At 36.6% G+C, this 26,964-nt stretch overlaps 2 protein-coding genes across 8 annotated transcripts in view; one reads left to right on the top strand and one right to left on the bottom strand.

Moving 5' to 3' along the window:
- CEP89 (centrosomal protein 89) overlaps nucleotides 1-26,964 on the bottom strand; it is a 167,814-nt gene that overhangs the window by 46,130 nt on the left and 94,720 nt on the right. For 6 of the 7 annotated variants that reach the window (XR_011972134.1, XR_011972135.1, XM_072632046.1 and 3 more), the window contains 3 exons: nucleotides 20,806-20,973; nucleotides 19,637-19,778; nucleotides 11,845-11,934 (listed from right to left, as the gene is read on the bottom strand). Coding sequence is in view for 5 of the 7 variants with exons in the window: in XM_072632046.1 (XP_072488147.1) it covers nucleotides 11,845-11,934; nucleotides 19,637-19,778; nucleotides 20,806-20,973 (400 nt within the window). In the remaining 2 variants the exon portion in view is untranslated. The remainder of the gene's footprint in view (nucleotides 1-11,844; nucleotides 11,935-19,636; nucleotides 19,779-20,805; nucleotides 20,974-26,964) is intronic. The other variant, XM_072632049.1, reaches the window with a different exon arrangement.
- LOC140529656 (E3 ubiquitin-protein ligase RNF182-like) lies at nucleotides 86-1,438 on the top strand. The gene is made up of 2 exons (XM_072648469.1): nucleotides 86-120; nucleotides 656-1,438. The coding sequence occupies exons 1-2, from the start codon at nucleotides 86-88 to the stop codon at nucleotides 1,392-1,394; spliced, it is 774 nt and encodes a 257-aa protein (XP_072504570.1). The 3' UTR covers nucleotides 1,395-1,438.

The following is a 26,964-nucleotide window of genomic DNA, read 5'->3' as shown; positions in this document are numbered from 1 at the left end:
AACTTTTATTAGAAAACAAAGGGTAACAAAAACATAAACAATAATAGGGCACAAAGGAGATACAGTATGGCTTTTTGCTGCTGGAATGTCATATGAAACAGGCAATATAAAAAAAGATTTGTATTTAGATATACTTAATTATAAAACTACTTTTGATATTAGTAATGATTTTGATTTTTCTACTTTCTTTAAAACCACAAAATGTGTAAAAAAAAAAAAAAAAACCCTCCAAAAAAACCCCATGAAATGTGCTACAAGGAAATTTTTTGTTTTTGTTTTTAAATCAGTATACTATCTGAATTTCTGAGCAACAAGGACACCATTTTTTCACATTGCCATTTCATTCATTTATGAACTTTTGACTAAAAGCAAGACTTATGAAAGAGCTGTGTAATGCTATTGGTGAATGTCAGTTATTATAATAAATGGTTTGCTCTCTCTTTTGTCTCACAAGTCAGAATAATGATATGCTTTCTGTTTCAGTCTCAATACAGCTCCTTCTTCTCCAATCTAAACATCGCATTTTATAATCCTCTAAAGACTAAGGCTAAATACAAGAAAAGTTAAATTTGTACATATCAAAAATAGTCTTTGTTCTAGAAGGCTTTTTAGGGGTTTGGGATATCTTATTATTATTTGGCTTCTATTTTAACAGTGAATCAATAATAAGAATGAATTACCCTCAAACAGAAGAAAAACTGCCATGTGAAGAACTGGAGTGCAAAATATGTTATCAGAAATTTAACATGTATAGTCGTAAACCCAAAATCTTGGACTGCCTTCACAGAGTTTGTGCAAAATGCCTGACTAAGATAGCTCATACAGGAGATGGAACCACTGCATGTATTAGCTGTCCCTTTTGCCGCTATGACACAGAGATGCAAGAAGAAAAAGTAGCAGGACTTCCTGATGACACAAACATTATGTCTAAACTTTTGCTCAAGGACAAAACAACATGGAACTCAGACAGCAGTGAAGTGGTCTTAACCCCAAAGAACTTGGTATCTTCAAGTTCTTCTCATGGATTTTCAAACTGTTTAGTAATTACACTTATGGAAGTTCAGTCGAACTGGTCAAGGACTCTGAGCCAAAACGCTATCTCTGATGACTATGGAGGTCACAGTTTGGACTCAGTATCTGTAAGTTCTTATAGTCAAATTGATCAAGACCTTTTCTCTAAAATCTGTAATCATGTACCTAGAATACTAATGTGGCTACTGGGATTTTTCTACTTTGGATCTCTGCCTCTTGGGATCTACTTGTTGGTCATCCAGAAAGTGACACTGGGAATTGTGTGTGTCAGTCTGGTTCCCTCAAGTCTCACTATATGTCTTGTATATGTTTTTTGCCAATGTCTCTGTCAGGAAATCGGTGACTGTTCCTCAATAAGTTGAAAATTATTGTTTTAATGTGTTGTGCATGTAAGCAAAACTTAAATACAGAGAATGACATGTCATAATTAATGATCTCAGTGTAACTTTTTAAACTGAACTAAAATAACTTATGAAATTCACAATTAAATTAAGACATTACAAATATACAAAAGTTATGCAGTAAACTTTCTTGTGAACTTCTCTCTTATTAAGGTCTCCCCATCCTAATTTTTATGTTTAATCTATATCTATTTTTTCCATATTTTACCTAAGGAACTGAAAAACATCTTGAGAATTCAGCTTAACCTATATTCTCTTAAATGAATAGTGGTCAATGTTACCTTTAAAAAGTACTGTACAGTAAAACTTCCACTAATTCACATTCCTGGTGGAAGGTCAGTTTAAAATGATGAAAAATGTGGAATGTAGTATCATTTTTAAACAAGGCAGTTTGATCTAGGATACTAAACGTCTGGCAAGTACAGATCCCAGAATATCAATTGCTTATATATTAATGAAGGCTTTGAAAGTACTTAAAAATCAATCTGTGTTCTTAAGAAGCCTAAATATTGTCTCCTCAAAACTTATTTTATCTCTATCGATATGCCAGTGAACTAGTATTTATTAAACACCTATTATGTTCCAGGTTCTGTGGTAAGCACTGGGGATTCAAAGAATGGCAGAAACACAGTCAATAAACATTTATGGGGCCCCTACTACGTGCCAGACACTGGGCTAAGAACTAGTAACATAGAAAGAAACAAGACAGTCTCTGCCCTCAGGAAACTCAAAATCTAATGGAGGAGACAAAAAACGGGCACAAACAAGCTTATACATGGGGAAAAATAGGAAATAATTAAAAGAGGGAAGGCACTAACATTAAGAAGGGTTGGAAAAGGCTTCCTGCCGAAGATGGAATTTTGGTTGGGGTTTAAAGGAAACCAGGGAAGCCAGTAGGTAGAGATGAGGAGAGAGAGCTTTCCAGGTATGGGAGGCAGAGAAAATTGCCTGGAGTCAAGAGAAGGTGAAGGCTTGTCTTGATCATGGAACAGCAGGGAAGCTGGACTGAAGAGTTCAAGGTAAGGAGTCAGGTGTAAATACACTAGAAAGGTCGAAGGTGGCAATGTTATGAAAAGGGCTTTGAACACCAAATAGATAATTTCAAATTTGATGGTGGAGTTGATGGGAGCCAATGGTATTTACTGAGTATAAGGAGTATCAAGGAGCTCACAGTCCAATAAGGAAGATAACATGAAAACAACTATGTTCAAATAAGATACATAGAGGATAAACTGAGGTAATGTCAAAGGGAAGACATTAAGATTAAGGAGAGCTGGGAAAGGTTTAATGAAGAAGTCTTAGTAAATCCCTTTTTTCATAACTGCAGCAAGGGTTTAGAACTTCAGCCTAGGCTCATACTCAGTCTGAATTATCAAAAATTCCAATTTATTAGTTTTTACTTTGAGTGATATATGTTGGTTAACTAAAATAAACCCCTTCCCTAAAGAGGATGATGGAGGAATTGAGGTAGGGGCAAGAATAAAGAACCAGAATGATTAATATCTCTCTAAGAGCGCTCCAGAACTCAAAAGAATTCAATCCACATCAATGCTTATCCTTACACCGCCTACTTGAGATGAATGTGTTTATGAGTTCCAGGCTTTCCTTTGATTTTTCCATTTGCAAAAAGGCTGAGGTTTTTAAAATCTATGTCAGCATAAAAACAACAGACCCTTCCCCCATTCTCTTCCCCACAAATCAAATTATTGTGGCCTATAGTCTGGATGCTACCTTTATAGCCTTGCTCCTATGTTCAACTCTTCTCTCCTCTGACACTACCTCAAGCTGGTCTCTTACAAGTCTGCTGGTGGGTCTGCCTGTCACAAGTCTCTCCTTACTCCAGCCCATCCTCCACTCAGATGTCAAAGTGACCTTCCCAAAGTTCAGATCCAACCATGTTACCAGACACCCCTACTTAATAAACACTAGTATATTATTAGTAGTAGTGGCATTATATACTAGTATGCTATTATTAGTATACTTTTATTATAGCCCTACCTCTTCTAGGATCTAACAGAAAGTCTTTTGTTTGGCATTCAAAGCTCTTCATGCTCCCACTCCACCTTCCAGCTTTCCAGTCTTCTAACACGTTACACTTCCTGAGGTATTCTTCAAACCAGCAACACTCAAACAAGACACCTCACTTCCCAACTGCAGCTATTTCCACTGGCTGTCCCTATGCCTGGAATGTTCATTTCCTCACCTCATCTCTGCCTCCTGGCTTCCCTGGCTTCCTCTAAGCTTCTACTAAAGTTCCACCTTCTGAAGGAAGCCTTTATATTTCTCCTTATTTTGAGTGCCTTCCCTGAGATTATCAAGTTATCATCTATATATCTCATCTGTACATAGATCTTTGCATGCTGTCTCTCCCATTAGATTGTGACATCTCTGAGGGCAAGGGCTGTCCTGTGCCTTTCTTTGTATACCTGGCACATTTTTTGTTGAGTCACTTCAGTTGTGTTTGACTCTCTATGACCCCATTTGCGGTTTTCTTGGCAAAGATATGGGACTAGCTTGTCATTTCCTTCTCTAGCTCATTTTACTGATGAGGAAACTGAAGCAAACAAAATTAAGTGACTTGCCCTGGTCATGCAGCTAGTAAGTGTTTGAGGTCACATTTGAACTCAGGTCCTCCTGACTCCAGGCCTGGCATTCTATTCACTGTGCCACCTAGCTGCCCACCTGGCACACAGTAGGTGCTTAATAAATGTTTACAAACTGGCTGAATAAAGTGGCTTTCCCAGTGATTGTCTTTTCTTGTACAGCTAAATTTCCCAGAACAGGACCAAACCTTATAATTCAAGGGTGGGTAAGGCATGTATGACTTTGTATAAATCTCTGTGAGTGGCTCCACTTGTAAATCCTATAGGTAGAAATCAGCGTAACTATGTGTGCTTGAGGTCCAGAGCCAGACCAATGCAATAAGTAACTTATAAATAAATGTAATAGGATTGCTATGTCAAACAACATGACTCTTCTAAAAAAACTGAGTTTTTAGAAATGATGGTGAGAATTGATGTTTATACTTTAGAACGAAAATAAAATGCTTAATACGCTTGTGTTGAATATATATCAACTCTCTTATTATGATAATACAAGGCAGACAATGTAAGAATAAAAATGCATGGCCTTAGGTTATGATAAGAGATATAAACAGCTCTACTTAGACATACTGTACCCTCTTAGTCTCAATTTTTCCACATATCAACCACACAACTAAGAAATTAGGATATGAGATAAGATGGAAAGGGGAGGGAAGAAGATTCTAAATAGCCATTAAGAATATAATGAAAGCATAAATCAAACATCTGTAAATTATTGAGAGCAGCTAATCCTTCTGGAAGTACTTTTCCAAAAATAACATAAGTTTATGTTTGAGTCAAAGGTTTCCTGAAAATGAAATCACAAGTACCATATTTTAAAAGAAAACTGCCTCAAATTAGGCAGTCACATTCAAACTATTCTCAAATAAAAACACTAGAGTATTCTTTAAAATAAAGACATACTTAAAAACATATACCTTTTTTTTCATTTGAAAACGTAAGGCTTAAAAAGACAAAAGGAAGCTTTTTATGACATGGTTTGTTACTTCATGGTTATCCCACAGCTAAAAATGTATCTTCCATAATATAAATATAATAAAATCTTGATTATTCATAAGGCCTGAAAGACACTGAGATTAATTGAATTTTATAGTCAATTAACCAGAAAGGCCCTTTAACTTCCAACTCTTGTTTTAAAAATATCTTCTAAAATATATTAGTATACTTTTTGCTTTTATAAGTAGAATATAATGAGAGTAATGGGATCTTTCTTTGATTCGGGATCTTTCAAGGCCTTAGAGTAATCATTCTAAGTATTCATTATAATCACAAAACAGGGATAGATGGACATTTGAAAGCAGAATGCCAAGATAACAATCCCTCTCCTTTTGGCCTGTGAAAGTGCAATGAAATAAGCAATTAGGGCTAATTAAATGCTTTCTTCACACTCTCAGTAATGGTCTGGGGAGAGAGTAGCAATTACAACAAAATTAAATCTCTAATATGAGCTTGTTTATATAACCATTTGTCTATTTCTTCTGAAAGGCAAGGACAAAATAATAGATAAGAGTTCTGGAAAATTATTTTTATGGTATATTAAAAAGATACTTCCTATAACAAAGAAATTCTGAATGTTATCCCCTTTCGCTATATACTACCCTTATTTTCTTTTAAAAAAAAAAAAGCCTTTTTGTATATTTTAGATACTGTTATAACTTTCTGGGGAAAAATAATCCCCCAGGATTTATTTCAGGATATGGGAAGAGGATCAGAACACAAAGAATTAGGTTCAAGGATTCTGCTAAAAATTTAGGTATAATATATACACATGAAGGTATTCCAACTCTTAAGTGTTAGCTATAAACTTAAGAAAAATCAAAACCTAAAAAATAAATGTCTTCTCAATAACACAATTATACACGTGTTTAGTATATGGCTCACAATCTCTCTCTCCTCTCCAATTCCTGCCCTCCTAGTAAGTAAGGGACTTCTACATATAGAACAGAGAACTGGACCTGGAATCTGGAAGACCTGAGTTCAAACTGGTCTCAGACATTTATTTACAAGTTGTGTGACCCTGGGCACGTCAGTTGGCCTCTGCCTGCCTCAGCTTCCTCATCTGTAAAATGGGGATAAGAACAACACCTACTTCTCAAGGTTGTGGAATGGATAAAATGAGGTAACGTTTTCAAAGTGCTTTCACAAACCTTAAAGCACTACGTAAATGCTAGCCATTGTTATTACTGTTAATATTTTGGATTTGTGATACTATGAATATTTTAAATCAAGTTATAATATTTAAGCTCAAAAGCAAATCAATACACCTAGAATCTAAGATGAAGAATTAGCAAATAAAATAAAAATATCCCAATATATGCATTGTAGTTTTGCTGCATTTGACAATAAGGTGCAAGAAGATAGAGGGCCAGCCTTTGAGTCAAGAGGGCCTGAGTTCATGTCTTGCTTCTGATGCATATGGGGCTACCTTGATTTGCCAAGTCATTTCATCTCTTGGTATCCTAGGTTATTCTCTAAGATGAACTGTCATCTTCATCCACAGAGGACATTTCTGACCTGGGAATTTTCCAAACATAGGAACTTATAGGTATACACACACGCACACACATGCACGCATGCACGCACGCACGCACATCATATAAACACACAGCTCTGAGCTTCCAAAAAAAGCTAGCTGAACTTGAAATGTTTCTAAATGACTAAAAATGACATAGTCTCATGTAATCTTGGGATATGATATGAATGTAATATGTACTATAAAACATTTTGGATGCCTTTCATTTTCAGCACTAGCTCTAGTCTTTGATTTTTTTACAAGTGAGGAAGAGCATTGTGTCAATATGTTCCATCATCCTTCCCTGTCTTGCTATTAACTCTGCATTTAAGATCAAAGGCTGTCTAATTTCATTTTTTATTTTTAAAAATCTCACACTCAGCACGCAGGAAAATTAGATGCAGTGAGTGGTAAGAATCAAAATCTATTTGAATAATATAAAGATTAAAATTTTTCTCCTAGTTTTATTTTAAGCCTGGAATTCTATTTTCCCCACCTCCTAAACTTCACATTGGGCAGTTAAGTTGCACAGAAGAGAGAGTGCCTGGCCCAAGGTCAGAAGATTCATCTTCATGAGTACAAATCCGGCCTCAGACATTTACTAGCTGTGTGACCCTGGGCAAGTCATTTAACCCTGTTTGTCTCAGTTCCTCATTTGTAAAATAAGCTGGAGAAGGAAACGGCAAAACACTCCAGTATCTCTGCCAAGAAAATGAATGGGGTCTCAAAGAGTCAGATGTGACTGAAAAGTGACTGAACAACAACAAAGATACTTTCTATATTTTAATTATTCTCTTCTTCCTCCTTTCTTGTGTAATACTAACATTGGTATCTGTTAAGACAGAAGCAGCACATTTACTATTCTCTATGAAAGTCTTCAGAAGCAGACAATAGTCAGATTAGCATGTAATGCAATATCTTTCCTTTCCCACTCATTCAGCTTGTCATCTCATCTTCAAATATTTAAGTCAACACATTTGCCCCACTGTCACGGTTTTCCCATTTCCAGTAGTTTTTCCTAAACTCTATGGGGGATCACACAAATATTTGTGTTTTTTTTGACAAGTTATAAGTGACCCTCCATGAGCCTGAGAATTATTTTACTCATTTCCGTAATTCAAAACATTGAAATAGGAGCATATAAGTCCACTCATGTGATGGAGTTTAAATTTAAAACAATGTAACAAGTTTAAAAAGCCATGGTAAAGATTTGAGATTAGTCTATAAAACTCAAAATAGATTCTGCATTTAAACATTATAAAATGCACAATTCCAAATAAAACACATCACATATTCAGAAAAGTGAATCTAAATAGCTGCTAGAGAATAGCAATGTTAGAATATTTACAGATAGATTTAAAAGTGAACAACTTATATTGACACATTACAATCAGTATATTCTAATTAATAAAATAAGGGCAATATTCTACAACCTACACTTCAAAGAAAACTTAAGTGAGCAAAACCTTAACTATACTTTACTGGTTCTTTTTGTTTTTTAACCAAATAACTGACGTTTTCTTCAAGGATTTTTTTGAATTTGTTTTAAATTTGGACTTACCCTAAATATATCCCAAGAGGTATATGTTAGATTATAAACAACATAAATCACAACTTATTCAAAGGTATATGACCTAACTTGTTAGGCATCACTTGAAGAGAACTGTTCATTAAATTTCAGAAATTCAGAAAATTTCAGAAAAATTATTTTAGAGGTGACAATCTGAAGCATGCATAGTTTTTAAGCACTGCTTTTCAAGAATGATGCGTTTGTGGAAAAGACCCAGATTCCAGTAAGGAATTTTAAGTTTACTGGGTTTTGCTCTAGATAGAAAAGAGTTGTGATATTCACTAGTTCATTCCTATAGCCATCAGGAACTCTAAATTTCAGGGATAATGACAATTACTACTTCTCTCAGGGAAATGGAATGGTCCAAAGAGTTGGTCATGTTACTTTCTCCCAGGGTACATAATTTTTATTGTATAAGACAGGGACGTAGGCATGCCCCACTTCACCCCTTGGCCAAGATATCTAATGAAGGAAGATAAAAATATTTTTCAGGAGCCTTTTGGATCTGATAAACAGGGTTTTACATTAGAAAGAGGAGGAGAAAAATTCCTTAAGGCTTGCCAATCCAGATACCATAGGGAGTAACAGATAAAACACAGAAAGACTCATCAGAATTCACGGAAGCCTCTTTTTGAGAGGCAGCAATAACGACCTCATATGTTTACAGGAAAAGCATGAAATGTAGATAACAGACAACATAAACTGGAGATCTTAAGTCAAGGAAGCACATTCACTTGCATGGATGATTGACATTTGGAAGAATTAAGGTCTATGGCTGGAAATAAGGCTACATAAATATATGCTTTATTCTAAGGGATAATTTTTTTAAAAAGCAGTAGAGAGCTATGGGATATTAAGAGGTAATACTCTCATAAGGAAATATGAGAGTTGGGGAAAGGTAAGTTAAGGGAATCCTCCAATAGAGAATTTGAGTGAAAGTCAATGGAGAGAGAAAAGCAAAAAAGCAGTAAAGGGCAATTCAGGTACAGACACAAAAGCTTTGGAGTCAGGATTATGGATCTTCAGATCCAACGTGAACTGGATCACATGAAGTGAGTGCATTCTCATCTCTGCTTTTGCTGACTAGCTGAAGACAGGCACCTCTGATCACTTCTTGCTCAACTAATCAAAGAGCACATGAGAGGCTCGGCAGAGAACACTAACTAGAAAATACATTACCCTCCCAGATCTTGGTGTCCTCAGCTTCCTGACCTTGGGCTACCCTGGGCTCCACTCCCCTGACTTCTCAGTTCTACCTGCAGCCAAATCCCCCTGCTCTGAGCAGCAGAGAAATAGAGTCAGACAAACGGGGGCTACACCAATTGTAGAAGCTCACCCACAGTTGTTTTTGGAAGCAGTTGGTGCTGCAGTGGATGTAATGCTGGACCTATAATCAAGAACACCTGAGCTTCAATTGGACCTCAGACATTTACTGGCTATGTGAGCTTTGACCAGTCATTTAGTCTCTGTTTGTCTAGGTTTCTTCATTTGTAAAATGGGGGTAAAAGAGTACCTACTTTGTAGAGTTGTTGTGAGGATCATATGAGATAAAACTTGCAAAAGTGCTTAGCATGGTAGCTGGCACAAAGTAGGCTCTATACAGACACTTATTTCCCTTTTTTCTCTTTCTTGGCAGAAAACTGCACTATGTACACACAGATATACACACATATTCAGTTATTTGTCCCATCTCATTTTCTTTGATGTTTATTCTAGTGTTTCAAGGGTACATTATGCTAAAAGCATATGATAGCATTATGATAAAATGCTATTATCTGTCTTATAAAGAGATAAAATGAAGGTTGCGAAATTAATTCTAAAATGCATCAAACAAAACCAAAATTCTGAGGTAACTATCTTCCTAATGTGACAACATATTTATCTTCAACAAATGTAAGTTATAACATCAACAAGATTAACTGTTAAAAACAGAATTGGTTACCTACATTTTCATAAGTCTTCAGCAAAAGGATGATTTTTTTTTTTTAGTATTTTAAACTGAAAATATATTCACTTTGAAAATAACATCAATTTTAAACATCTTTTACAGAATTATACTAAATTTTACAACAGGACCAAATTTCAAAATAAAACAACTACTAAAATTAAGTTTATAAATGTTAACCATCTATGGCTACTATATAGTCTTTTCCAGACTGCTCTGAAGTGCCAAGAATTCAGTGCCCACAAATCCATACATATTATCAGTTCCTGAAATAAAATTTCTTCTTTTATGCTACAGAAAATTTCATGTTGTTCAAAATAATTAATTTGGTATATGCTGGAATAAACTTTTGGTTAATTAGTTTAAATTAAGAAGTATGTCAGTTTAAAGGCTCCTAAAGATGAAGTTGATTAAGTAGCATAAGCTCTAGAAACTCATAGCATTTCTACCCCATATTGGTAAAGAACTGCTTGGAATTTAAATATAGTTTTCTGCAGAAGTCTAGAAAGTCAGCCTTAGATGTGTAAGACAACATGGTACAGTGGTAAGACTATTGATGCTGAGACTCAAATTCTTGCCTTGGTTTTATTACCAAAAAAAACTATGACCTTTGGCAAATCCCTTCTTTCTCTTTTGCCCTCAGTTTCCTCCTCTGAAAAATGAGGAAAATGGATTAATTTCTAAGGCATGGATGGCTAACCTGTAGTTTTGAGACCACATTTGGCCCTCTAGGTCCTCAAGTGTGGTCCTCTGACTGAATCCAAACTTCACATAACAAATCCTTTTATTAATTCCATTAATTTTATTAATTGTGAAGTTTGGATTCAGTCAAAAGGCCACACTGGAGGACCGAGAGGGCTACATATTACCTTGAGGCTGCAGGTTCACCACCCCTGCTCTAGGGTTTCTTTCCAGTTCAAAAACTCTACAGGTTAATTCTATCAGCTATTTCCACCTTGAGAGGGAAGAAAGCTGTCCCCTCAAGGAACAATTAGGCAAGTATGTTAATTTTACCAGGGAATAAGTATTTTTAACTAAATAAATCCAGAGCCAGAAATTTAGTTCTATTGCTGAGAAAATTAAATAATATGATACTGCAAGTGTTTTCCTACAGCATCAATTCCTATAGCATAGCCTAAAGGTTTTGCATGTGAGTTATGAAAATTAGAAAAATGAGTGCCTAAGTGGCTCTGCTTTTATTTACTTGGTGTGACTCCACCAAGAGTACCACTCCATCCAAGTTATAACTAGCATTTCAGGGACCTGAGATGAATAAACACCACAAAAGATACCTAGTGTGAAAAAAATCCTTAAATCAACTTTTTAAGATAAATTCATCTGAGGCAGAGGGAGAGACCATGGACATCAACCTTGTAGAAGAGAAATGGAGATAATGGATCATAAACCACTGTTACCAGGGGAAGACTAAGAGGCTTATAACTTGCAACGTCATTATTTGGATGAGAGGAAAGGAGTCTCATTATGTAGTAATTACCTATTTTTACAAATAACTTTTTAAACTAGGTGCTCAACTCAGTTGGTTTTGCTTTTTGAAGTAGAACTATTGTCAAAGCCCAATAAATGTCAGAGTCCTGAGGAAAATCCCTGACGGCCCTGCCTAAGTTATACTATAATTAATGTTGCTGTTTAGAGACAGGTATATTCTCTGATTAATTCAGTTATAATGTTCTTAAACACAAAATCCACACCATATCTGAGAATAGCACCTCACCCCATTTTTACAGGGACATCTGCACTACTTCCCTAAATAGGATGCTTACCTTCACCTTCTCTTCTAATTTTCCTAAGCGAACATTCCCTTCAAATATTTTGTAGAGGACTTCTTGCTTTTCATTTTCTAGGCACTGAGCCTGTCAAAAAATAAGGAAAAAGAAAAGAGATTTTTAGAGTCTTTTGCAACTGGGCACAAACATTGCTGATATGATAAATAATGCTATAGAAAGTATAGTCCCATTCCACCATTTTTTAACATTCACATCATCTTCTCTTCTAAATGTCCAGGTACATAGTATTGGCTACAGTTAGGATATTGACAGCACAACCCAAGGGAAAATGGAGGAGTCTGCAACTAAGAAGTCAGATGCACTAATACGAAACAGTTTTAAGCTTAAAGTTGTATAGATTTGTATGATATTTCAAAATTATTCAAGAATTAACTTCTAGAAGTACAAGTACATTAAAAACATCAAAATGAAAAAATAATGCAAGAAAATGTTACTAACTTTAAATGTTTCCTGTTGCTATTAATTAGAGAAATATAAACTAAAACAACTCTGATGTACCACCTTATATCTATCAGGTTGTCTAATATGATTCAAAAAAAAAGGAAAATGATGGATGTTGGAAGGGATGTGGGAAAGCTGAGACAATTTGGAACTATGTTCAACGGGCTATAAAACTGTACATAGCCTTTGATCTAGCAATACCACTGCTAGGTTCATGTCCCAAAGACATCCACAAAAAGGGAAAAGGACCTATTGATACAAAAATATTTAAAGCAGCTCTTTTTGTGGTGGCTAAAAATTGGAAATCAAAGGGATGCCCATCAGTTGGGGAATGGCTAAACAAGCTCTGCTATGTGATTGTAATGGGATATTATTATGCTATAAGAAATGACAAGCAGGATGATTTCAGAAAAACTTGTAAAAGACTAATATGAACTAATGCAGAGTGAAGTAGAACCAGGAGAATGTTATAGATAGTAACAGCAATATTGTATGATGAAGAACTGTGAATGACTTAGCTATTCTCAGTAATATAACAATTCAAGACAATCCCAAAGGACTAATGATGAAGCATACTATCCACTCCAGAAAAAGAATGGATATTGTTTGAATACAGACTGAAGTATGTTATTTTTCACTTTCTTTCATTCTTTTTCTTTTGAGTCTTTTTTGTACAAAATGACTAATATGGAAATGTTTTACATGATTGTAAATGTATAATCTATATCTGATTGCTTCATCTCAGGGAGGGGAGAAGAGAGGGAAAGAAGTATAGAATTTGGAACTCAAAACTTTAAAAAAATACCCAAATGTTAAAAAATTGTTTTAATATGTAAATAGGGGAAAATAAAATTTATTTTAAAAAAAGAAAAAAAATCCCATATTAGCATTTTTTAAAAGTTTCCTGTTATATAAAAGTTCGTTTTACTATGTTGTCCTTGAGCCACCCTGTCTTCCAAATGAAATAACAAAAGTAATAAGAATCTGAGGACATATTTTTTTAACCGAGCTAATAGATTAACATAAGATGAAAAGTAAATTACTATATTTTAAAATGCTTATTTTTTCAGTCTAAATTAAACACTTTCAATGTTTAAAAAATTGCAAATTCTTACAAAATTCTATATAAAATAGATTAGCAATGAGAATTCCACAATCCAAAGCAAGAAATTAATATTAAAAAAACGATACAATGTAAAGTGCTAAATTTAGAGTCAGAAGACTTGGGTTCAAGTCTCAGCTCTGTTCCTTATCAGCTGTGTGACACTAGGAAAGTCACTTCATTTCTGTGAGCCTGTTTCCCCAGCTGTGAAAAAAAGATTTTATAACTAGACAGCCTCTCAAAGTTTTTTTCAGTTCTAAAGCTATGATCCTATGTCTAGATTAGCTAAGGACTCTTCCAGCTCTAATATTCTGGAAAGTTAGATGAATTGAAAATGGAATCAAGTATGTGCCTGAACCAGGATTAGAAATCAAATCCTTTCAATCTCTGGGTTATTTCTTAACCCAAGAATTTACATTATTTTTCTGTGGATGGGATTACAATTTCCTGAATCTTATACTTCAAAAGAATTAACATAGAAACATATGACATCCAGAAAATGCATCATATTCTCCTTTCAGGAAAAACATGTGTCCACAGAGAACTAAAAATTCTTCAGACTTCACAATAATATATCAAGGTCCAGTCTGAACCTGTTTCTTTAATGTAAACATTCAACTTTCAGTTTACAGTTTACATTTATATAAGTTTCACATCCTCCACCAGGGGTATCAAATTCATAGCCTACAAAATTCCCAGATGCAGCCAGAATCTAATTAAAATTTAATTGGAAAATGTTTAACAGAAAATAAATAAATAAAAATTCAACAAAGATAATGTTAATTTGTGGTTTTCTAAGTCATTATGTGGCCTGCAGAGATCCATTTCTATTTGGGTTTGGTGCCACTGGCCTACACCACTTTGTTCAGCAGCAGCAGAAGGCTTCCAGGCTTGGCAACTGCTATTATATAAAAGAAGAGACCACATGCAGCATAGCATAGAGGGGAAAGAAGCAAGCTAGGTCAGAATGGTCTGATGACGGAGAACACTCAGGTGACTGCAGAAGCAGCAACATCACCAACTTCAATGTGTATGTGTGGGTTCTTTTCTTTTTTCTGAGAAAGATCTTTAAGAAAAATAAAAAAAAATTTTATATTAAAAAATATGTATTTATAATCTCACAAACCATTTAAAAATTTGTGGCTTTAAAGGAATAGAAAATTTATTAGAAAGTAGTAGAAGCCTAATCCAATATAAGTGATAAGTGAAACATACCACTCACAATTTAAGTCCAAATATTAATAGAAGAAAACGTCAGGGGGAAGTTACCTAAGGAATACATTCTATTTGTAGAAAGAAGGCCTCCCAGCTTATCATACCACATTAATCTCTGTGTTCCTACTGCATAAATGTATTAGGTTTTTAATAAATAATTGTTCCTATTACTGAATTCTTGTGTTAGTTTGATGGCAAGCAGCCCTAGAGTGCTCAGGCCAAAAATTGGAGGACCCACAGAATGCTCAGCCTGTTAGTAATGTTATCCCAACAACAGGCTCAGAACAAATCCAAGCTTGTGGCTGGGGTCCCATGATCACCACTTGCAGTGGCTTTAAGAAATACTCTACTTGGGTGGGTAGAGCCAAGATGGTGGAGCAGAAAGGTAGACCTGCTGTTGCTCTTCTCCAACAGCCTATAAAATACCTGTAAAAATGACTCTAAACAAATTCTAGAGCAGCAGAAGTCACAAAACAACAGAAAGAAAGATATTTCTAGCCCAAGACAGGCTGGAAGGCTGACGGAAAAGGTCTATCACACTGGGCTAAGAGCAGAGCACAGCACAGCCTTGGCACGTGGCATGCCACGGACAGGACTGGAGCAGGCTTCAGGGAGCAGAATTATGGTTAGCAGCTGCGGTTCTCAGATTTCTCAACCCACAAATGGCAAAGACAGCTTTAAAGGTCAGTGAGAAAGCTCTTTCACCTGGGTGAGAAGGGCCCAGGGTGGGGTGGGGGGTGTCTGCCCCAGCCCTGGCTCCAGAACAGCAGCAGCCACGGTGGCAGCAGCATGGACTTTTGGAGCCCTTGGCCTAAAGACCTTGGGGGAATCAAGGGGATGATCGAGGTCTCAGTTTTAAGTGGTGGTCCTGGGGTGAGGAGGAGGCTCTGGAGAGGAAATTGGGAAGAGAAATGAGAGCAATACAAGAAAATCATGAAAAGCAAGTCAACAGCTTGCTAAAGGAGACCCAAAAACATGCTGAAGAAAATAACACCTTTAAAAACAGACTAACCCAAATGGCAAAATAGGTCCAAAAAGCCAATGAGGAGAAGAATGCTTTCAAAAGCAGGATTAGCCAGATGGAAAAGGAGATTCAAAAGCTCACTGAAGAAAATAGTTCTTTCAAAATTAGAATGGAACAGATGGAGGCCAATGACTTTATGAGAAACCAAGAAATCACAAAACAAAACCAAAAGAATGAAAAAATGGAAGAGAATGTGAAATATCTCATTGGAAAAACAACTGACCTGGAGAATAGATCCAGGAGAGACAATTTAAAAATTATGGGCCTACCTGAAAGCCATGATCAAAAAAAGGGCCTAGACATCATCTTTCATGAAATTATCAAGGAAAACTGCCCTGAGATTCTAGAACCAGAGGGCAAAATAAGTATTCAAGGAATCCACAGAACACCGCCTGAAAGAGATCCAAAAAGAGAAACTCCTGGGAAGATTGTGGCCAAATTCCAGAGTTCCCAGGTCAAGCATCTAGAAAGAAACAATTCAAGTATTGTGGAAATACAATCAGGATAACACAAGATCTAGCAGCTTCTACATTAAGGGATCAAAGGGTGGGTGTGGAATAGGATATTCCAGAAGTCAAAGGAACTAGGACTAAAACCAAGAATCACCTACCCAGCAAAACTGAGTATAATACTTCAGGGGAAAAATTGGTCTTTCAATGAAATAGAGGACTTTCAAGCATTCTTGATGAAAAGACCAGAGCTGAAAAGAAAATTTGACTTTCAAACACAAGAATGCAGAGAAGCATGAAAAGGTAAACAGTAAAGAGAAGTCATAAGGGACTTGCTAAAGTTGAACTGTTTACATTCCTACATGGAAAGATAATATTTGTAATTCTTGAAACTTTTCAGTATCTGGGTAGTGGGTGGGATTACACATACACGCACACACACGCACACACACACGCACACACACATAGAGACAGAGTGCACAGAGTGAATTGAAGAGGATGGGATCATATCTTAAAAAAAATGAAATCAAGCAGCGAGAGAGAAATATATTGGGAGGAGAAAGGGAGAAATGGAATGGGGCAAATTATCTCTCATAAAAGAGGCAAGCAAAAGACTTTTTAGTGGAGAGAAAAAGAGGGGAGGTGAGAGAAAAGCATGAAGCTTACTCTCATCACATTCCACTAAAGGAAGGAATATAATACTCATTTTGGTATGAAAACCTATCTTACAATACAGGAAAGTGGGGGATAAGGGGATAAGCAGGGTGGGGGGCATGATGGAAGGGAGGGCATGGGGAGGAGGGAGCAATTTGAGGTCAACACTCATGGGGAGGGACAGGATCAAAAGAGAGAACAGAAGTAATGGGGGACAGGATAGGATGGAGGGAAATATAATTAGTTCTTACACAACACTACTATTATGGAAGTCATTTGCAAAACTACACAGATTTGGCCTATATTGAATTGCTTGCCTTCCAAAGGGAAGGGTTGGGGAGGGAGGGAGGAAGAGAAGTTGGAACTCAAAGTTTTAGGAACAACTGTCGAGTACTGTTCTTGCTACTAGGAAACAAGAAATACAGGTAAAGGGGTATAGGATGGAGACAAGGGCAGAGAGGGATGATAGAAGAGAGGGCAGATTGGCAGACAGTGGCAATTAGAACACTTAGTGTTTTGGGGTGGGGGGAGGAGACAAAAGGGGAGAAAATTTGGAACCCAAAATTTTGTGAAAATGAATGTTAAAAGTTAAATAAATAAATAAAGAAAAAAGCAGAATTGGTCAAAAGGAAAAGGACATTCAAAAGCTCACTGAAGAAAATAGTTCTTTAAAAATTGGAATGGGGGAGATGGAAGCTAATGACTTTATGAGAAACAAAGAAATTATAAAACAAAACCAATGACTGAAAAAATAGAAGACAATGTGAAATATCTCACTGGAAAAACAACTTACCTGGAAAATAGATCCAGGAGAGAAAATTTAAAAATTACTGGTCTACCTGAAAACCATGATCAAAAAAAGAGCCCAGACATCAACTTCCAAGAAATTATCAAGGAAAACTGCCCTGATATTTCAGCCCCAGAGGGTAAAATAGAAATGGAAAGAATTCACAGATCACCTCCTAAAAGAGATCTCAAAAGGAAAACTCCTAGGAATACTGTAGCCAAATTCCAGAGTTCCCAGGTCAAGGAGAAAATATTACAAGAAGCCAGTAAGAAACAATTAAAGTATTATAGAAATACAATCAGGGTAACACAGGATTTAGCAGCTTCTACACTAAGGGATTGGGGGGCTTGGAATATGATATTCCAGAGGTCAAAGGAGATAAGATTAAAACCAAGAACCACCTACCCAGCAAAAGTGAGTATAATACTTCAGGGGAAAAAATGGAATTTCAATGAAATAGAGGACTTCCAAGCACTTTTGTTGAAAAGACTAGATTTGAATAGAAAATCTGACTTTCAAATACAAGAATCAAGAGAAACATGAGAAGGTAAACAGGAAAGACAAGCCTTAAGGAACTCATTAAAGTTGAAGTGCTTACATTCCTACATGGAAAGATGTTATTTGTAACTCATGAGATCATTTTCAGCATTACGGTAGTTAGAGGGAATATATATATGTAAGTGTGTATGGATATGTTTGTGAATATTATATATGTGTAGGTGTATACATGTACATGTGTGTATGTATATACATATATATATATATATATATATATATATATATATATATATATATATATATATATATACACACACACACACACACACACATATATAAATAGACAGAAGGCAAAGGGTAAGCTGAATATGAAGGGAGAATACCTAAAAAAATAAAGTTTACTGTCGAATGGAATGAGTAAGAGAAAGGGAGAGGTAGAATGTGTCAAATCATCTCACATACAAGAGGGAAGAAAGAGCTTCTACAATGGAGGGAAAGGGGGTGGAGATGAAAGGAAATAATTGAGCCTTATTCTCATGGAATTTGGGTTAAGGAAGGAATAACACACACACTCAACTGGATATGGAAATCTATTTTACCCTGCAGGAAGGCAAGGCCGAAGGGGATAGGAGAGGAAGATAATAGAAGAGACAGCAAATTGGGGAAAGGGATAATCAGAAGCAAACACTGTTGTGGGAGGACAGGTCAAGGGAGAGAATGGAATAAATGAAGGGCAGGACAGGACAGAGGGAAATGTGGTTAGTCTTCTACAAAAAAATATTATGGAAATGCTTTGCATTGTTACACATGTATGACCTATATCGAATTGCTTGTTTTCTCAATGAGGATGGGTGGGAAGGGAGGGAGAGAATATGGATAGAAATGAATGAATGATTGTTAAAAATTATTTTAGCATTTAATTGGAAATTAAGCTACACAGGCAATGGAGTATAGAAATCTATTTTGCCCTACAGGAAAACAGAAGTAAAGGGGGATAGAAAAAGGGTAGGTAACAGAAGGGAAGACAGACTGGAGGAAGGGGTGGATGGAGGTGCATGCTGTCCTGGGGGGGGTGGGGTGGGAAGAGATGAGGAGAAAATTTTGAATTCAAATTCTTGTGGAAGTGAATGTTAAGAACTGAAAAATAAATAAATTATATATTTAAAAAAAAATACTGGCAGCAATACAGAATAGTGTTATTCTAAGGACCATTATGAGGACCAGTAGCTATATCAAAGCAAATTATGTTTCGGCAAAGACCAGTTATTTCTCTTCCAAAGAGTTACTTAAGTCTTCTTCCAAGGTTTAATTTTTACTGTTCCAATAAATACTTTTTATGATGAACACAGATTTAAAACATTTAGTCAAGATCTAATTGGAGAACATGTCTGAAAGAGACTACTATGAAGTTTGTTATACTTGGAAATTCAAGTCAATAAAGACTTAAGTAAATATTATGTAAAGCACTCCAGACATTTGGGAAGTACAAAAATTTTTAAAGGTTTTAAATAACATTAATTTTTAATTAATATCCTTAAAAATTTTAAGCATGCACAATAAAAGGCAGTTTTACCAGAAGTGATCTTGAGAAAACTTACCAAATGTATAAGATTGTCACGTTCTTGAGCTATAGAATTTGCCAAAATGACAAAATTTGTCAGATACTGGTGAGCTATTTCTTCCTTTTCCATCGCTTCTTCTACTTGTTGCTGAAGGAGGTCTATTTGCTTTTGAGATTCCCTACAAAAGTTCACCAAATAATTACATTAAAAAAAACCAACTTACTAGTTTGGTGACAATTAAACAGCTATGTTATAAAGACATCAAATGCCTTGGAATTTAAATTATATTATTTTACAACCTGAAGCTTTCATTAAATTTAAAAGTGAAATCTCATATTAGAATTTACTTTTAGATGAAACATATTAATTCACTGACGCAAAATAACGTCAACAATGTACATAAAAACTGTTTGAGCAATCAACAGAATAATCAAACCCTGTTTTTTTCCTTTGGATTTTTGACTCAGGTAGACTGAGAACGTTAGAACTGGAGGAACTTTAGAGATCATTTAATCTAATCTCTTCATTTTACATAGGAAAAAACTGAGCAAATGATTTGTCACACTTAACACAGTAAGTTGGCAGCGAAAGTGAGACTATAACCCAAGTCTCCTGCTTCCTAATGTTCTTTCCAGTATACCTATTAAAGATCCTAGACAAAATGAGCACAAAAGAAACATGAACTATATTCATTCCATAAATGAAACACTGGAGAACATGAAATAAAAACTACCTACACAAAAACACCATGAGATGTGGGTTTTTCTTCTTCAGCTGGCATAGGCAATTTGTTTGACATATAGTAAAGTCTCTATTTTCTAGCACCATTAGAGAATAAAGTATTCCAGTTTACCAAATAACTTCTGGTTAATAATACATTATGACTCTGATGGTATCCTAGGGTCTTATAGTATCTCAAGGTCATCATCACTATCAATTATTATTGAATTGTAGACATTGAGAAATGCTGATTTCTGGTTATTATAATATCAGATAAACCAGCCTTTATTTTATTGTGATGACAGAATTATTCTAATTAGCCTTCTCTCTTTACATAGCACTTACCAGCAAAACAAAGTTAGGGGTACTAGAAGATAAAAAGGAAAATACAAGGGCTATAAATCCCAAACGCAGGGTTCAGGTATATTTTTGGATATTTTATTTAGTATGGAGGAAAAAGAGGTTAAAAAAGAAAATCTATAAACCTATTTAATTTCTGTGCCCTTTCCAATTCAGCTCCCAGGACCTTGTTTTCAGCTTCCAAATTGCTTTTCTCTAAAAGCAAGCTCTTGGATTGTGCTTGCAGTTCAGTCATCTTTCCTATCAAGCTATCAGCCTCAGCATTCCATTTCTCTTTTTCCTTCTGCAACTGGCTGAGAGAAAAAAAAGCAAGAAGTTATATTCAATATACTACTGTTAAGACAGGATCATTGTGAGATAATTGGTCACCAGCATAATCCTCCAATCCCTAGCATGGACATTCTCAAATCTTCTATGTGAGGGTCCCTCTCATACAGGAAGAAGGTCTTGGTCACTGTGTAAGGCAGGTCGCTACTGAGATCTAGGAAGATGGCATAGGAGAGGTGGGCTAAGAATGTTTTTGTTTCACTACATTATCTGCCCTGCTGTTAGGGCCCCAAATGGAGAAGTTTAACATTTTTCATATGAGTCAAAGTGTAATACTGATTTTAAAAATTATCATAAATTAATATGAAAAACTGATATTAATTATATTCATATTATAATTAAATTTGCTGTAAACAATAAGACCTAAAAAGTACTAGTAGAGGCTTCAAGCAAATATGCATTTAGCAACTATCTAGAGAGTAGCATCATATTTTACTTATAATCAATACATAAAAATTACATCCGAAAAAAGAGGCTTTTATCAAAACAAAAACAAATGTAATTATTAAGTCAAAAGGCATCACAAATGACAGTATAAAGTAGAGCCTTCCAGAGTGCAATATTTGGTTGCTGACTTCCAATCTAACTAGATAGCAAATGCCAGACTTGCAGCCACTTGCTTCCTATACCCCTTCAAAGAAATGCCAGGGAGGGTATACTTAGTCAACAAGCATTTATTAGGTATTAATTAAGCAGTTGCTATAGGTCAGGTACTCATCTAAGCACTGGGGATACAAAGAAAGCCCCAAATAGTTACTGTTCTCAAGGAAATGGGGAGACAACCCCAAAACAGCTACATGCAAACAAGATGTATAAAGAACAAATAATATAATCAACAGAAAAAAGGTGCTAGCATTAATGGGGATCGGTAACAGCTTCTTGTAGAATACAGGATTTTGCCTGGAATTTGAAGAAACTCTGAGAAGCCAGGAGTCACAGATGAGGAAGGAGAGAATTTCCACGCAAGGGAGACAGACAGCAGAAAATGCCTGGGGTCAGGGTAAAGTGTCTTGTTCAAGGAACAGCAAGGAGACCACTGTCACTGGTTGGAAGAGTACATGTAGGGGAGTAAGGCATAAGACTAGAAAGGTAGAAAAGTACCAGGTTATGAAGGGCTCTAAAAGGCAAACAGATAATTTAGCAGGATCAAATATTAGAGATCTTCTCTGCTTGACTATTGGGGGGTGAAACAGTGAGAACTGTACTTTATGAAGATGTACTGGAGTGGGGAGAGACTTAAAAGGGATGATCCAAAAGGCTCTAGAAGTGAGGTAATGAGGGCCTTCACTAGGGTCGTGGCAATGTAAGAAGAAAGGGGTAAAATATGTAAGAGATGTGATAAAGGTGGGAAATGATAGAATTTCGCAACAGAATGGATGAGGATAGTGGTGATAAAAGTGAGGAATTGAGGATGACAGCTAAGTTGCAAGCCTGAGTGATGACCGTATTCTCAACAGTAATAAGCACGTTTGGAAGAGAGGAGGGTTGTTGGTTTTATTTTGTTTTGAGGGGGAAGGAAGATGAGTTCAGTTTTGGGCATGTTAAATTTAAGATATCTGAGACATCCAGTTTGAGATGTCCATTTAACAACTGGACATGGGAGGCTGGAGGTCAGGAGAGAGCATAGGGGTGGACAAATGATCTTGTCCTCTCCAACCCCTTCCAACCCCTAGCTGTCACTGAAACCTGGTTCCTCCTCTCACTTCCCTGGTCACTCCTTCCAGTTCTAACTGGTTGAACCTTCACTCATTCCCCTTGGCTGACTGGTAAGGTAAGGGGAATTTGAGTATATCTTGCTCCCTTATTGCCACTTCCAGGGTTCCAGTCTATGCTATTCATATTTGATACCTAATCAAAATCCTGGTAGCTGTTGTCCACAGATCTCTAGATCACTTTACCTCTTTCCTCAAGGAGCTGGTGTGTGGCCCACATTTTCTCTCTTCTTCCCATATTAGAGAATTTCCACATGCTTATTGACTTCTTAATACATCTAATCATTCAGTTCCTCAAATGACTCACTTCTCATGACTTACTGCTCTATTTTACATCAGCCACATACAAAGGTGGCCATATGTCTAATCATGTCATCATCACTATCAATACCTACATGTTCAAATACCCTGAAATTTCCTTATCGGATCATAATCCATTGACTTTCCATCTCTCCCTCTGCCTTCCCTTAATAAAGTCTGGTCTTCATCCACACCATGACTTCCAATACCTCAACCCTTCAGTTCTTTCCCAGGACATCTCCCTTACACTAGTTTTTCTCTCCCCTTTACCCCAACTTGACCCCTTGTGAACCAGTTCAACACTACACTGTCCTCTTCTCTTGAATCCTGGCCCTCTTATATACACTATACACATGCTTCTATATGTAGGTGGAGAAAATCACAGAACCATTCTGAAGGCACTACAAATTTGTTACATAACCTCAATTGGGCCCTCATTGATGCTAGACAAAATCCTACACCTCCCTTGTAAACTCACTATCCCATTCTCCATAGTGGTTCTTCCAAATATTTTCATCCCTCCCCAAACCTCTCAGAGGTCATCCTCTCCTTGCCCTTTCAGCTGAGAACCATGGCTCATATTTTACAGAAAAAATTGAGGCCATTCACTGTGAGTTCCTTCTTCTTCCCTTTTTGTCATTTCCTGTCAATCCAAGTCCTTTTGTCACTATCTCCAACTTTACCTGTCTCACACATCCCTCCACCTGCACAATCAATCCCATTCCATCCTATCTCCTCCAACAGATTGCCCTATTATCCCCATTCAATCAATAATCTTCAGTCTCTCACTAAATACTAGATGTTCCCCTACTGCCTACAAACATGCCCATGTCTTTCCTATACTCAAAAAATCCTCACTTGATCCTTCTATTCCCACTATTGCCCTATATCTCTTCTGCCCTTTGTGGTTAAACTCTATGAAAAAGCCACCTATGATTTGTGCTTCTGTATTCTTTCCTTCTATTCTCTTCTTTACTCCTCAGGATTCAGTTTACAACCTCCTCATTCTACTGAAACTGCTTTCTCCAAAGTCATCAATGATCTCTTAGTTGCCAAATTCAGTGGCCTTTTCTCAATCTCCATTCTTCTTGACCTCTCTGCAACCTTTGACACTGTTCAATCAACCTCTCTTTCTTAACACTCTCTTTTCTCTCCTCTCTCTTGGGTCTCCTTCTACTATCTGACCACACTTTTTCTCTCTTCTTTGCAGGATCCTCATCTAGGTCATGCCCTCTAATCATAGATGTCTCATGGGATTCTGCACTGGACTCTTTTCCCTTCCCCCCTCTACTACTTCACCTGGTGATCTCATCAATCCTCATTGATTTAATTACCATCTGAATGCTGATAATTCTCAAATCTATAGACTTAGTCCTAACCTCTCTGCTAACTTCCCATCTTGTATTCCAACTGCCTTTCTGACATCTTGAACTGGATGTCCAGTACAAATCTTAAACTCAATATTTCCAAAGCTGAACTCATTACTTTTCTCCTTAAACCCTCTCTTCTAACTTTTCTATTACTGTAGAAGGTACTATTTTCTTCCCATTTCCTCAGGCTTACAACCTAAGAGTCATCTTCAACTTCTCACTATCTCTTATTCTCCTACTGGATATCCACTTGTTCAATTTGTTGCCAAAGCCTGTCAATTTCCTTTTTGCAACATCTCTTGAATATGCCCCCTTTTCTCCTCTGACACTGCTACCATCCTGGTGCAGGCCCTCTTCACACCATGTCTGAACTATAGCAATAGTCTCCTACAGGGTCTGCCTGCCTCAAGTCTCTCCACTCCAATCCATCCTCCACTCAGACACCAAAGTGATTTCCTAAAGTCAAAGTCCAATCATGTCACACCCCCTACTCATTAAACTCTAATGGCTCCTTGTTGCCACCATCAAATGTAAAATCCTGTTGGGTATTCCAAGCCCTTCAGAACCTACTCCCCCACACACACTCTTCTTATACCTTACACCCTACCATATACTCTTCCATTCAATGACACCAGTTTCCTAGTAAAATCTCATTTTCTAAGGGAAGGATTTCCCAACTACTAACAAGTATTTCCCAACTACTAACTCTAGCACCTTCCCTCTTTTTAATTATTTCCTATTCTTCCTATATATAGCTTGTTTGTGCAAATGTATTGCTTGTCATTTCTCAGACTATCTTTTGTCACTTTTTGTATCTCCAGTGCTTAGCACAGTGCCAGGCACACAGTAGAAACTTAAAAAGTGTTTTGCTGACTAAAAGTTTTAAGATCATCCTCACAGAGATAATAAATGGATCCATGGGATCAAATGAGATCACCAAGTGAAACAAGGATGGAGGGAAAAGGGAAGAAAGACCAGGATAGATCCTTGGGGTATACCCACGGTTGGTGGGCAAGACCTGGATATAAAGGAGATTGGGTAGTAACGAGACAGGCAAAGGAAAACTAGGAAAAAGCAGTGTCATGTAAACCAAAAGAGAAGAGTGTTATTGAGGAGAAGAAGGTGAGCAATAGTGTCAAAGGGTGCAGACAGAAGAAAGAGAATGAGGATTGTGAAAAGGTCATTAAATCTGGCAATTAAGAGACCATTTGTAACTTTGGAGAGAGGAATATTGGTTAAATGTGATCAGAAGCTAACGCAAAGTGAGAGGAAAGGAAGTAGAGGAATTCTTATGTAGATAGTTTTCTCAATGAGTTTATCCAAGAAAAAGGAGGAGAAATATAGGATGACAGCTATCAGGGATAGATAGGTCAAGTGAGGAATTTTTGAGGATGAGGGCAATATGGATATCCTTATAGGCAGTAGGGATGCAGCCAGAATACAGGAGAAATTGAATTGAGAAGGCAGGGATGATGGAGAAGGTAATCCACTAGAGAAGACAGAATGGAATGGGATCATTTGTGCACATAGAGGGATTTGCCTTGGCAAGAAAGATCACATCTTCATTCAGACTATGGTAAAAGAGGAGATAGTATCAGAAGGCGTCAGAGAAATGTGAGATGGGGAGGAGGGGAAAAAGAGGGAGATCTTGGTAAATGTCTTCAGTTTTTTCAGTAAAATTTGAGACAATACTCTTAGCTGAGAGGGTAGAGAGAAGAGGACTTCTGAGAAGTTTGAGGAAATAAAGTTTTGGAAAAGTTGTTGTGGTGAGTGGGATACATGTAAAAGAATTGCCTTGCCAAAGTGAGAGCCCAATTGAGCTTTTATAATATAGTGGTCCCAGTCAGCACAGCTTTGTGATTTTTCTCCACCTTCATTTACCAGCATGTAAGACGGACAGAAGTGGATGGTGGGAGTAACTAAAGGCTGAGGTTTGGCAGGGCAAAGTCTTCATAAAGAATAAGGAAGCTAGGGAATCAAGAGATAGAGGAGATCATCAAGGGCTCAAGACAGGAAAAGGAGGAGAGTGTAGCTAATGCATAGACAATAGCCCAGGAGAGAGCTAAAGGGTAGAGGAATTACAGATCATTTTCAGGTCAAAGGACCGAGTAGATATACAGATATATATAGTTGTCTGTATGTCTATACTTTTATAAGTTATCTGTGTATCCGTACTTTTGTAAGAGGATATGTCTGTTTTTAAAACCAGTATTCTTTTAGTGATACTATGTGACTATAAAGCATGCAACACCAAAATCCTAAGCATTACAGTTGCTGGTCCCCCAAATGGAATAAAGAGGTACGAGGGGGGTCATAATCTAGTCTGCAGCATATTACCAATGAAAAATTAGAAAAAGCAGAATAGCAGATATTATCAAAAGAACATGTGACCAGAAATGTAGGCAGGCCAGTGATGAAATGAAACTGAAAGATAATCAACTGATAGCCACTGGTGTTGATGCAATGTCAGGAGATCTAGAGGAAGGTCCATGGAATGTATGCTAGATCCTGAACAAGAGTCACACAGATAAGAAGGCACAAATGGGTACAATATATAATATTGGAGGTACCTGCA

The sequence above is a fragment of the Notamacropus eugenii genome, chromosome 1 (assembly GCF_028372415.1).
Source record: "Notamacropus eugenii isolate mMacEug1 chromosome 1, mMacEug1.pri_v2, whole genome shotgun sequence".
In the NCBI taxonomy this organism is placed as follows: Eukaryota; Metazoa; Chordata; class Mammalia; order Diprotodontia; family Macropodidae; genus Notamacropus; species Notamacropus eugenii.
The sequence above is the reverse complement of the archived record's forward strand: the minus strand, read 5'-3'. Positions and strand labels throughout refer to the sequence as shown.